This window comes from Hippoglossus hippoglossus, chromosome 9 (assembly GCF_009819705.1).
Source record: "Hippoglossus hippoglossus isolate fHipHip1 chromosome 9, fHipHip1.pri, whole genome shotgun sequence".
Classification (NCBI taxonomy): domain Eukaryota; kingdom Metazoa; phylum Chordata; class Actinopteri; order Pleuronectiformes; family Pleuronectidae; genus Hippoglossus; species Hippoglossus hippoglossus.
The window spans coordinates 3,434,368-3,448,037 of record NC_047159.1 but is presented as its reverse complement, the minus strand read 5'-3'; the positions used below and the strand labels follow the sequence as shown (position 1 = coordinate 3,448,037).

Here is a 13,670-nt window from a genome sequence, read left to right as displayed (position 1 = left end):
ACAGACTTCAGACCCACACACCAATTCACCAGCCCACACACCTACATACGTGCTGTGGCTTCGCTTGCAATAGACGTTGTGAAAAGTGTCAACTTCAGAAGCAATTTGAAAAAGAAATCGCATCAAGCTGATGCTGCAACATAGATGAAGATAAATTACATATTTAATGCCAGCCGCAGCAGCAAAGTCGATGCTGAGAGTGAGACCCGGGGTGAGGACGCGACTCGGCCTCGTCATCAGGACGACCTTGATGAGGCGAGACATTTTCTTGCTCAGTTTACAGTCTGAAATCCCAAATGTATATTTCTCTGTGTTTGAGAAAGTTGAGTCCCAGTCACTCCCGACTTTACACTACCCCTAGTGTTCATGTGCGTTCTGCTTCTTGCAGACACGCAGCATTAATTTGTGAGGAATTGCACAACTGACGCACAAAATGGATGTAGGACACATGAAGCAGCCCTGATGTGAACGAGGGGTTAAATTCAAATATCTCCGACCTTAAATGTGCTTTAACGTAACATATCATGGTACATGTAAGTTTTGTATGATGAGAGGGGATCACCAGATAAATAAATAAAACCTCTGTAAAGATTCAACAGTGCTGCATCAACTTGACAAGTACGAGTGGCACAGGATGTCTCCAAAGCTGCACAGATGGTGTTCCGTCAAGAACAGGAAATCGGTTGTGTTTTCCTGTTTTTCTCTTTCTCAGAGAAGAAAAGTGTTTTCACACCAAATCCCACGGCTTCACAGAATACTCTTCTTTTCCTCTGCATGAAGTTTCAGCAGCGGAAAAGTTTGACAGCGCAAGAATAAGTATAAGGACGTACTTGTGGCTGCTACTTTTCCAGTTTCAGTGGTTTTAAAGTTTAGGTTTTTAAAGGTCCAGCTTACGTTGCGTGCACTGAAATTAAGTCTGGTCTTCCAAAAGGGACAAATAAGGAGAAAGCCTTTATTGAACGTATAGAAGAAATCGTTAGTTATGCACATTCCTGTCGCCTTAAATGTCTAAACACGACCTTTACAGCTGCACCTTTGTGGTACACTGATCATCCTTTGAGGTTTGACAGCATCCACAGATCGGTCGTCGGCTTAATGTGGCTTCACCCCTCGAGGCGTACGTGTAACAGGTGTTCAATCATTTGAATACAGATTGTGTTGGCCTGAATCTGTGTGTAACTACTTCGTACTGTCAATGTCTCTGGAAGAAACTGATCATATCCTGATGTTTGTCCCTTCTGTCTACATGCCGGAGCCCTGATTGGTGTGTGTGTGTGGACTGGGGGGATGTAAGTGTGATTAGCATGAGAAAGCCCTGCTCTCTTTTCCTCTTCACATTGTCTGCTTTGTGTCTCGGGCTCCGCTGCAGGACAAGTCACATCCTCAAAGAGACACCGTTCCCCTCAAGTCAGGCTGTAGTTCAGCTTGTCAGGAAACACTTGGCAACTGCCAGAAAACATTATTTACTTTAGGATAAACAACAGTTTGTCATTGGCCATATCAAACGGCAATGTCTACACAAATGGGAGTAAATTTGGAAATAATTTATTACACTTTCAGCCCAATATCCACGCTAATCTTTCAAAGTGGATGAAAACAGTGACATGAACTCCAGACAATAGGTTTGTCTTTCACATACAAAGAACACGTTGTAGAGCAGCAGGAGGCTGATGTGTAAACTCTTTAATCTCTTTTCAAGTTGACTTCTTCATCAGCATCTTCTTCACTTGGCTCCTATTTTGAATCCTGAGATATTAGTATTCTTCCAGTTTCACATACGTCGCGTGTCAGAAATATCGTCAACACTCCCACTAATTTGCTGTGAATTTTCTGGACATGTTCCTGATGTATTCTCAAGGAGCAGAAATATCCACAAATATCAAAAAACAGTACAAAATGCCTTTATATTATTAATAACTTAAGTAAGTTAATATTATTTCATGGCATATTGGTGAGTAAGAGTTGTTTTCTCAGCTGAAAGACAAACGAAGGAGACAACCCTACGAGCTTTACCTCGCTCAGTATAAACCCACAGGCTCTGGTTTCACATCAAAATAATGTAATTCAGTGCGATTCACTGTGACCGACGCATTCAGTCACGGAGGTGAAGGAGATTTGCCCCGTGCCTTTTCGTAATTTCACTTTGGTAAACTGATATAAGTGGAACCAGTGACCCGTTGCAAACCATTCCGACTGAGGTGACTTCTGATGAAGCGACTGCAGAGTCTGAAATCACATTGCCTGTGTTGCATCCGTCCATTTTAAATCCTGTAACTGAGAGTCAAGCTAATTCATTTTGCTGCAAATGAAACCTGCAACAATCGACTGCACTTCCGGCACCAACTCATTTGCAGGGTTGTTAAACATTAAGTAGCTTTTTAATGAAATGTGCTGTATAAATAAAATTGCCATCTGGCCTGTTAATGAAACAGCCCCAACTGTGCAACCATGTTTTAGCTTGTTTCTTTATGTGCTTTGTTAACTTCTTAAATTGAAAATGTTATCTTAGAGGCAGATTTTTGTTTTTTTTAAACAAAGTTAAAATGTGGTTTTCCCCCGGTGAACGTTGAACGATGACCTCAGACACCACTGATCGGCCCATGTGAGACGCTGCCTTTACGGGTCACAACAAGGTCACAACAAGGTCACTGATACTTCCTGAGGGAGGTGGCTGTTGACTCATTTCTTTTATTTTTCCCTTTTAAAGCTCCACTAGAGCCGGCAGCCTTATAGTCTGGATCCTACATTTACTCATCAAGTATTTGGACACACATCGTAGAGAGGATTAGAGTGGGAGACGTACAGATGAATTACTAAACTGCTTCCGGACAACCGTGTGACTGAGGACTGAGGACATGACTCAATATCATGGTCTCTTTTTTGGGGGGGGGGCCAGATAGCTTCCTCCTCTCTTCTGAAAATCTGGCCGTGAAAATTAAAAATGAGACAGAATGTGGCTCTTGCTCTTCTTTCGCTCACCCCCTACCCCCTCGTTCTCTCTGGTTGTTTGCTACACTGAGTGCTCAGTGAGTGCCACGGCCATGAGGAGGTACAACTGGCCGAGGCGTCAACAGCCCTCAGCCAAGTGTCCCTGCTTCCCCGAGTGGTTTTCACCGGCGGTGTTTTGGTAGAGTGACAGTCGAGTCAGCGTTATCCGGTCGGATAGCAGCAACAATGCTGCGCGGCAACATGACGGTGGAATTTCCACACAGCAGCTCCGGTGACAATGACACGATTTCTGTCACGCAAAAATGCAACACAAGCTCACGACACTTTACGGTGACAGGCTCGTATTTGATGATCATGATTCATCAGACAGTTATTCGTTAAAGCTGTTTCTGATCAGCAGGTTTTATGCTTTATAATCCCACCCACTCCTTTGGCTCAGATGTCTGTTTTTACCACATTCAAACTGATTCAGCCACAAGACTTTATTTTATATGTATCGGTGAAGCTTTTCTTAAAGAGTCCTTACTGTTGAAATTGATTTAAATGATGTTACTTTATACAAATGAGATCATTGAGTCCTGTTGATCGTCTTATTTGTTCATAATTATACTTAAAAATACAGTTTTAGCTTTGAAGTGCTAAAGGAATAGTTAGACACTTTGGTAGATATATACATTTTCAATCTTTGTCTTCTCCTCTCTCTAGTGGTCAGTTTGCTGTGGTCAGACGATGTCGGCACAGGAACACGGGCGTGGAGTATGCCGGCAAATTCATCAAGAAGCGGCGCAGCAAATCAAGTCGACGGGGGGTGACGAGGGAGGACATCGAGCGCGAGGTGAACATCCTGAAGGAGATCCAGCACCCGAACATCATCACGCTGCACGAGGTCTTCGAGAACAAGGCGGAGGTCATCCTCATCCTGGAGCTGTGAGTGGTTCTCTCTTCTCCTCCTCCCTCTGTTCTCAACACAGCTGGCAAATTTAGATTTTTATTTCTGCTCCACAGTTAGAAGTGCAATTATTATGATATATTCAATGAAGGCATCAGCTTAAAACATTTAAAATGAGAAAAAATTAATGATTCAAAGCAGAATATTAGCTGTTTACAAACTTGGAATCAGTTATATTATCTGCTTGTGTGGTGAGACAGCGGTTAACACAGCATTTTCTAAATATTCTGCTCTTGAAAGTATGAAAGACAATATAAATTAAAGACTTTCTCTGTAGCATCTTATGGGAACAGTGTTTAAGTGACAATCATATTCTCTTTAAATGTGTAATTCTCAATTAAAGGGGAACTCTGAGATGAGCTCTGAAACCTGATTAAAACATTTCAGGGCTGTGGCGATAAGATCAGGTAAATAAATAACATAGTAGTCAAACATTTAAGTACAGAAAAAAGTCCCAAATTCTTTCCAGCGTCATCGTCGCCCCTATTAGTTTAGATTACACATTATAATTCTCATGAGTCAAGATAACACTTTTCAAACTGGGGGAAATTCCCCTCAGCGCCACAGGAGACATTATCCAGCTGTTTATATTCTTTCCGAAGATTAAACTGAACTTAAAGTGAACATATGTCTCCTGTGGCTCTAATTGAGCAGAGTGGCTCAATTAAAATAGGCAAATTACAATTTTTTCCATTACTTCAGCAACTGTAGAACCAGTAACAGGGTTCTGGGTTTGTCATTTAAACCTCGAAGTGCGAGCAATGTCAAAACCATTCACATTTCAAATAGTCTACATGATACAGGCACTTAATTGTCCTCATCTCAAAGACGTACATCGGAGTGACCTACCAGCTCTTTACTCCACTGAGCTGCAAACGAACGACTCACACGCTGAACCGTTGCCCTGCACTGGTTTGGTGTTTGTCATTTCTTCCTTTCAATTCTACCGTATGTGATCATTTGTCAGGAATGTTGTCAGACAACTGCAGCGCTCCACATCGCAGCCATTACCGCCGGCTGTAAGCCGACCTTGTAATTGAGGTGTACTTTATTCAGCTTTCATGCTTATTTGTTCTGAATAAGCGTGCCAGCTGAATACTTGTAATGTAAACACGAGTGATCTCACAGTGTTTGTGGTGAACTGGTCTAACTGGCCTTTTGCACAACATCCCTAACGGGTCTATCCTGAACACTTGTTGCTATGACAACCATCTGAACAATTTGACGAGTTATTTGAGTTTTGAAAAACGGCAGGTTTAGGTCACAGAAGCGCGTTTTTAAGGAAATATCATCAATACGACCTCAGACACAAATACCTGAAGGATATAGACAAAGGAGAGTTTGTTTTAAGTCACTAAAACATCTTTCAAAGTGCAGATTTTCAGAAAACTTGTGGTTTCTGTATATCTATGTGTACATGTAAAAAACAGTTTCTCTACATTTGGTTATCACTGCTAGTTCTTGGATCCCCAATGTTCTCCTCTGGTATTTCATGGATTATCAATGTAGATTTTATCGCCACATATTTGGCCTGGCATGCTTGTTTGAGCGTTTGAAGTCTTTTATGCATTTCTTCTATATATCTTCTCTAGAGAGTGGAAAATGTAAATTTGAAACGATATCTGCAGTAGTGTAGATGAGGCCTGGATCTTTTAGTCCTATGGGCTGAAGCAGAAGTGCAGGGTTTGGTCAGTACAGCTCTGAGCTCCTTAAAACAACAACTTGCATGTGGCTGGTAAAAATATTTGTCTTCATGTTGTGGCCTTTTGTCCTCCACTCCCTCTCCTCCCCCTGCTGCACTCTGGGTTAATACAAGCGTGACAGCGGCTGCCCTTTGACCTCAAGCACAGACAGACCTGTGAGAAAAGACGCAGACGCGACATGTTTGGGCAGAAACGTTCCTTCCAGTCTTGTGTGTGTGTGTGTGTGTGTGTGTGTGTGTGTGTGTGTGTGTGTGTGTGTGTGTGTGTGTGTGTGTGTGTGTGTGTGTGTGTGTGTGTGTGTGTGTGTGTGTGTGTGTGTGTGTGTGTGTTTACGCCCTGTTAACCGGCTGAAGCACATGATGAAATAGACGTCTCTGATATAGAGAGGGAGTGTTGTGGGAGGAGGGGGTGGAGGACTCAGCTGTGCAGCTGGTCTGCTGTTTTCCTCCCTGAAGGGCGGAGTAGTGTGTGTCTGTGTGTGTGTGTGTGTGTGTGAGCAGATAGAAAGGCAATAATTGGTGGTCATTTATTTTACAGCAACATGAAATTTCAGTGAATTCACATTATCTCAGCCTACACTTTGTTTGTAGTTTCAGGTTTGTATCCTGGTTTATTATCATCCAGCAACTGGAAAAAAAGGTCTTCACCCTTTGCCTGATTATTATTATGTTCCCCGTCAATATCCTTGAATTGATCCCTGGGAAATTGCAGAAAATGTAAAAAAACAAACGCCCTTTCGCAATGTTCCTGGACTCCTGGATCTTCCCCTCAAATTTTATGGATTGTTTCCAGCAAGTTTCATTCAAATCTGTTTTTGTCTGATTCCTGCTGACAAACAAACACATGGGCGAAAACAGTCTCCTTGGTGGAGGTGAAAATATAAGACAGTTAAATGATGATAATGTTTGAATAAGCATAAATTGTAATATACAGAATATAATTGATGTTATAAAAGTAATAATTAACCTGGAGGTGTCTCGTATTGTGAACATAATGTATATTGTAAGACAAACATGTTTGTATTTGTGGATGTTTGAGTGAACGCTCAGTCTGGATAATCATATCTGTAATTACAGTTTTCTGTGCTCGTCCTCTGCTCTGCTCTGCTCTCTCCCACCCACCCCCCTCGCTGCAGGCAGTCACTCACGTTATCGTGCTGTGACCACGATAAATCATCTGCTCTCTCTCTTTCTCTCTCCCTCTCACTCTCTTCTCCTCCTCTTCTCCTCACACTGTCTCCTCCCTATCATCACAGTAATTGTTCAACAAGAGCTGGATCACACTGTCGTATTGAAAGATCTCCGGCTCCGATGTGAACCCGAGCTCTTTTAAAAGTTTGCACAGATAAAGGGTCGTAATGATTAGTGAGCGTTGATGCTGACATTTAAAAGACTCAAGCAAATTATATTCTGATATGACAAGATACTAATGACATCACGAGCCTTTCTCTTTTATGATAACGTGTTGGATCAGTTTTTGATCTGAAGCATGGAGATTAATCAATTTAATTTAATTGGTAGCTTGTTTGATTATCTAATAATAGTTAATCACATTTTCTCATCAAAAATACTGAATATTTTCTTGTTTCCAGCATCTTAAATGTGATTATTTTGTTCTTCGCTTTGTACATGATCGTAAACTGAGAATTGGGTTTTGCATGATATAAAATATTGATAAGTTGCTTTTTTTAATATGTATTTCACTATTTTTGTGTTGTCATTTTGTTGATTTTTGTGTTGAATTTGATTTATGTGTAAATGTTCCCTGTGATCCAACAAATGATCACAGTTTTCAATATTTTGGGTTAGGGTTAAAAATTTAGTGCAGCTTGATTTAATTTATGGGGACTGTTGGGCCGTGGTGGAGTTATGAGCTGTGCCGAGCTTCCTTCTAGTTTTAACTTATTTACTTCTTCTTCTTCACATTTATCTTTACCTGGTTTGTCATTCTTTCCAGGTCTGAGGTCTGTTGGTGCAAAAACTCAGAAAAAGAATTGCATTTTTCCAATAAAACAAACTTCTCCTTTTCCCCACTGTTCCTAATAGCGGGTTTTCTTTGTTGAAACGCAGTCTAAAGTTCTCTCTTGTGAGCGGCGCTGGTTAAAATGTGCTCAGGATGTGTAAATTGGTCGGGCTCTAATGCACCAGGATGATTAGATTACATCAGATCAGCTCTGTTAAGCTGGGATTTGTAGCTGGCTCTGATCTGAGAGATCTCACACTTTAATTCTCTCCCCCCCCCCCCCCTCTCTCCCTCTCTCTCGTCCAGCGTGGCGGGCGGTGAGCTGTTTGACTTTCTCGCAGAGAAGGAGTCGCTGAGCGAGGAAGAGGCCACTCAGTTCCTCAAGCAGATCCTGGAAGGAGTCCTCTATCTGCACTCCAAGCAAATCGCCCACTTTGACCTTAAGGTACAGCGGCGAAAGCCGTCCCCACCGTCTGATGTCTGATTCCCTCGGTTGGTCATGTGCTCAGCAGGAGAACAGGATAATGTCAATTTCTGCATTTCAAAAGACCAACGTGTACCGTAAACATGAGCCGTGTCCTGGGCCTGTCCCGCACACTAATCCTCAGCAAATATGGAGCTTGAACTAGGAAAGCAAACATATGTCTTATCATAAAATAAAGACAGAAATGCACATCTTTTCTGCAGTTTATTGCGTAAATAAAAGTTTTCATATCAGCAAATGTAAACACAGATGTCTTTTAAAGGTTCGTATGGACAGATTTTAATATGTTGGGCTTCAGTTCTTTTACCTTTTTGCTTTTGTTCTACATCAGTTTTGTCTGTGACTCATTTTTGGGTAATATTTGTGTGTTTTTTTAAACTCCTGAGGGAAAAAAGAGTGAAGGTCATTGTGTCCTCGCTGCAGAACACGTGGATCACATGGTTCCAGTCCATTACACTGCATCGAGTTATCTTTGAAACCTTGTTGTGAGTTTTCTCCTTAAACCACAATCAATAGCATTGATCAGTTGTCCACTTACAGCTGTATATGTGGCGTCTTCAGTCCGGACTGACTCCTCCACTCACAGGACAGTCTTCACAAGTCGTCCATCACAGCTCAGGACATTTAACGTCAAGGTCTTTAGAAAATAACTCTCTGTTGTTGTCTGTCTGACAGCGGAGTTGGGAGTGTTTTGTGTTGTTTCACCTGTATTCTACAACATTTTTCATCGTCTTTGACACCATTGGGAGAAAACCCCCTCTGGAAGTTTGAGCTCCAGGGCTATTTCCGTGGATTTGAAGCAGCTTTGACCTCCCGTCACTGGACATTAAGGGTCAGAAGTAACAGCAGCCCAGATGTTTTTTTCAGTCCATTTTAAAACGCAGTCACACACTGTAACGTCACCTCGCTGCCTGGAGAAGTCGGTTCTGTTTTTTAAAAATGGGTTTCAGAGTCTGACCAATTCTACAGAGACAGTAATATTGCCAGTCAGTGTATTTAATATGCTCCACAGCTCGATATGTTGGGCAGACTAATGATGTCTGACTCCTCAGCAGTCATCTCATATGGTCTTTGTGTCTGAAGGACCGGAGTTATTTTAGGTCTGCGGTTATTTTAGTGGAAAACCAGTGCATTAAGAACTTTAATGTTTCTACTGTAACATTGTTCCATCAATAATCAAACTAGTTAGAGCCCAACTAGTATGAACTTTCTTGGGATGATGCCAATACCAAAAGATTCAAAGACCATTGGCTGATATACTGCATTTAGAAAAAACATGGCATGATCCCTAAGATGTCGTTATTATCAAACCCTTATGACAAGGAAATGTAATCGAGGCTTGGTATATTTAAAAATGCAGATGATGCAGAGATCAGATGAGTTCATTCAGAAACGTAACCACGTCAGTGAATAAAACCAACAAGCTGAGCCGGAGTTTTCTCATCCAGTTCCTTCCCAGACTAAATCCTCCGCTCAGGGTCCGGCTGAATGGACGAGGTTTGGAAGGGAGAGAGGTTCGGTCTTGAAAGAGGCTTTGTGTCCGTAGGAATGTCCGGCTCCTCTTGTCTTTGCTTGAAGCTCATCTCTGCCTGTTCTTTCCTTTCTCCCACTTCCTCGAGATGTTTTGCATGAGATTTCCATGACTGCAGAGCCTCCTTCCTGACAGACGGTTCCTGGTTTTGTGTCTGACTCTCGCACTCGTTTCCACTTACAGTGTTTGTCCTGCGGCGGTGGAATGTAACTAAGTACTTCAAGTACTTGTAGTTTAATTGAATTTTATTTGATTACGTGTATTTTTTTTACACCGCTTCAGATATTTGACGGCTGTAGTTACTGCAAACCAATATGAAGAGCTTTGATAATATGATGTGTTAAAGCATGAAAACTGTTTTGCATTGAATTCAAAACACACAACCACATTAATACAAAGAGAGATGGTCACTTCACTTCTCCTCTGTCCTCCCTGTTTGTTTCTCCAGCCGGAGAACATCATGCTGCTGAACCGCTCTGTGCCTCACCCGCGCATCAAGGTCATCGACTTCGGTCTGGCCCACAAGATCGACCTTGGCAATGATTTTAAAAACATCTTTGGAACTCCAGAATTCGTAGGTCAGTGCACGTGTGCATGGTGTTTAAAGCTCATTTGTCTTCTCTAGGTACGTGTAAATATACTTTCTCTTTTCCTTTCTCTCTCTCTCACACACACCCACACACACAGACACACACAAAAATCACTATGTAACTACATGTAAATACAGTTTTTCTCTCTCTCACTCACACACACACACACACACACACACACACACACACACACACACAAATCCCTCGCAGCACCACCCTGTTTCTCTGGCTTTATCCCAGGGGTTGCATATTGTGAGAGCAGGTGCCAACTGTGCCATAGGGACTAAGTGAGAGAGACTTGATAATAGACTTTGATTATCAGAGCTGCTCCTTCCTGCCAACACACACACACACACACACACACACACACACACACACACACACACACACACACACACACACACCCTGTCCCATCTCTCACCCCCTTTGCCTGCGGTGCCCGCCAACATTCCCAGTCTCCCCAGGCCTGTTTCCACCACCAGCACCATCCAGGCCAAAACCTGAACCTGTTCCCAGTTCAGCAGGGTGGCAGCGGTCAAATGGTCTAAATAAAGTCACCAGTGTTGGACCTGCTCATGCTGGAAATCAGGCCTTTCAGCTCATGGATTCATCATGTACAAAAACAGATTGCGTTGTTATTCCATTGCAATTAGAAACTAATTGAGAACTTCTTTCTCACAGAATGTCAGTTTCCTGTCGAACTTGTTAAAGTGGATTAGAAAGAACTGAATCATTCTGTTCAGCTTATAATTTAATTATTCACACATCAGAAGAGCTGTGAGTACAGAAAAGAGGAGGAGAAATAATCACAGTTCTTCTAGGTGTTATTTATATTTTATTATAAAACAACATCTCTAACTCAGTGAATTCTCTCAAATAAAACTCATCAGGATGGACGAGGGAAGAAAATTAATTATTCAGGGGAAAATTACTCACAGACAATAAATGAAGGTAAAGTCAGTGTGATGTGCTGTTGACCTGAATGTTAATTATCTTTGTTTTGTCTTGCAGCACCAGAGGTAGTCAACTATGAACCTCTGGGCCTGGAGGCCGACATGTGGTGAGTAACTAATAACTCGGTCTGCTCCACAGCGACCATCATGCACATGTGCTGTTTTGAAATTATTCCCATTTGCGAGCAACCTCAGCTGTTTTGCTGTAAACACACGTGACTGTTTACTGATGAACTACTTGATGCTAAAAGCCTCCCCCCCCCCCCCCTTCCTTCTCTCCTCAGGAGCGTTGGCGTGATAACCTACATCCTGTAAGTATCTGAAACGCCACCCGGGGACGATGTTTGATTTTGTAAAAACGTTAAATGTGCATAAATAAGAAATGTGCAGCACGAGTCTTGAGTTTTTTTACAACCGCCACCTTCATGTTCACGGTTTCTCACAGACCCCAGGTCGTCGCTCGCTAAACATGATGACATGGGAATGTTTAGTCGGATGTGAAGAGGTTAATGACGTCTCTCTGACCTCGAGCACAAACAATAGGGAAGCGCATATGGTTGTGAATAATGAATAAGACTGCAGCAAGAACCATTGTGCAAATTAAACCTGTTTTATATGTGATATTCAGTAAAAAAAAAGAAAAGAAAGTGTAAATTAATGTCCGTGCCTCGCTAACATATAAGCACACATGATCATTAAGCTCTAAATGGCATATTTGTAACCCTGATTACAGCAGGATTATTATCGTCTTTATGTTTTTTTAAATCTGACTTTAGCCTGTTTTTTTAATTTTCATAAATAAACAAAATGCTGAAATTAAATAAATTCAGTGTTTAGGCTGCAAGAGGCTGATTCACTGAATCTGGATCTGGTGACAAGTTGATGTTCAGTAGAGCACAAACCTCCAGTGAGGCCCAAACCAGTTCCCTAAATCAAACTGCCCCAGTTAAACACATGATGATTTTATTCATCAAGATTTATTTATTATTCCCTGGGAAAACAGTGAAGATGTCTCAAAATGGATGTTTTAGGAAAAACCCAAAATTCCAGGATCTGCCCCCAATCCCAACATTTAATGGGTTCTTCCCTGATCCACATCACATCCCTCCAAGTTTTGTAGAAATACGTTCAGTTGTTTTTATGTAATCTTCTTGTTGGAGGTAATTTCACAGCTCTTTTGACAGTAGTCTCAAAGTTAACGTGCAAACAAGTGATTTTAAAACTCCACAAAGGGCTCTCATTGAACTGAATGTTCCTGCAGCAGCCGTCTGCATGAACGTCAGCACAGTTCAATTCAACAGCGAAAACGTTGGTGCACTCGCCGACCCACCGATCGACCGCTGTTCTCTCCTCCTTCGTACCAGGTCACAAGGCTTTCCGTGCTCCCACACACCTTTATCCTTTAGAGAGACACCTACACAAAGCCACACACGTGCACTGAACTGTACATCAGGTGCATTTTGCCCACACACAGCTCTGACTTAGATAAAGCAGAGTAAATAAAGGAAAAGGTCAAATGGCCAACATGTACGTTATCTCATAATTATATAAAATATATCACACTTGATTTTAGGAGAGAAATGTGTAGGTGCTGTTAAAACGTTGCATCGTTTAACCTCCACACATCACAGTCGCACAGATGCACAACATCCGTGCTCACATGCGTACTGTACAAAACACACTGGATCTTTGTTCGTGCTGTCCACCCACACAGATGTCACAGCTCCGACTGGCAAGGCAGGAAATAGATTGCTCGCTGCCTGTTATCAGAGCCGAGCAACAGCGAGGTGATGCCACTCCTCATCTCCTGCTGTTTAAAAAACGACGCAAAACGATTCAATTAACTATTTTTGGGACGAGCTCCAAACTCGAGAGTGTTCTGCTTGCCACAAAGTGATTAAAAACTCCAGTTGGCAAGACATACAACTGTTGATGCAACTTCCTGCTCTGCTCGAGCCCTAATTTGTGTTTTAGGTTGTCAAGATGAGTGTATTCCAGCTTTAAAAACGTGCACTCTGCCTCTTCAAGTCTCGTATCGAATGCATTTTGGGAGAACAGTTGATGAAATGTTCCCTCAGAGCCGACGGAACACATTCTTGCCGCGGTCACCGCCCGGTCCTGCGAAGAATGGCTTTAATTACTTTGTTGTGAGCGGCTGCAACTTATACAGTGAATTCATGCATTTCCCTCTCAGCTGGAGCTCGACTTGCACCACCTCCGTGTTTGTCCGAGCTGGTGTGGTAATTAGTGGCTGGTGCTGCTGGAGAGGGGAGGTCCAGGGTTTGGCACGGACCCGTGTTTTGGTTTAACTGCCGGAGCTCCAGGAAGCTGGGACCTCATCACCATGCATGACCGATCAGCCCTGTGTGTACGCGCCTGTCTGTGTGTGTACGTGTGCTACACTCAGTGTCTTGGTTGCATCCATTAAAAGAGACAGATTCTGTCCTGTCTCTTTAAAATGTTGACCTCCGCTCAGGCTGTACCTGGTTTTGTTATGGAAGGTGCCACACGAACCACTAGACGTGCCCTTAAACAAATGTGGGAAGCAT

At 42.4% G+C, this 13,670-nt stretch overlaps 1 protein-coding gene across 2 annotated transcripts in view; it reads left to right on the top strand.

The window, feature by feature from the left end:
• Positions 1-13,670, top strand: part of dapk1 (death-associated protein kinase 1) — a 57,865-nt gene that overhangs the window by 22,324 nt on the left and 21,871 nt on the right. For both annotated transcript variants that reach the window (XM_034596188.1, XM_034596190.1), the window contains exons 3-7: positions 3,655-3,876; positions 7,870-8,008; positions 10,027-10,156; positions 11,180-11,228; positions 11,406-11,432. In XM_034596188.1, coding sequence (XP_034452079.1) covers positions 3,655-3,876; positions 7,870-8,008; positions 10,027-10,156; positions 11,180-11,228; positions 11,406-11,432 — 567 coding nt within the window. The remainder of the gene's footprint in view (positions 1-3,654; positions 3,877-7,869; positions 8,009-10,026; positions 10,157-11,179; positions 11,229-11,405; positions 11,433-13,670) is intronic.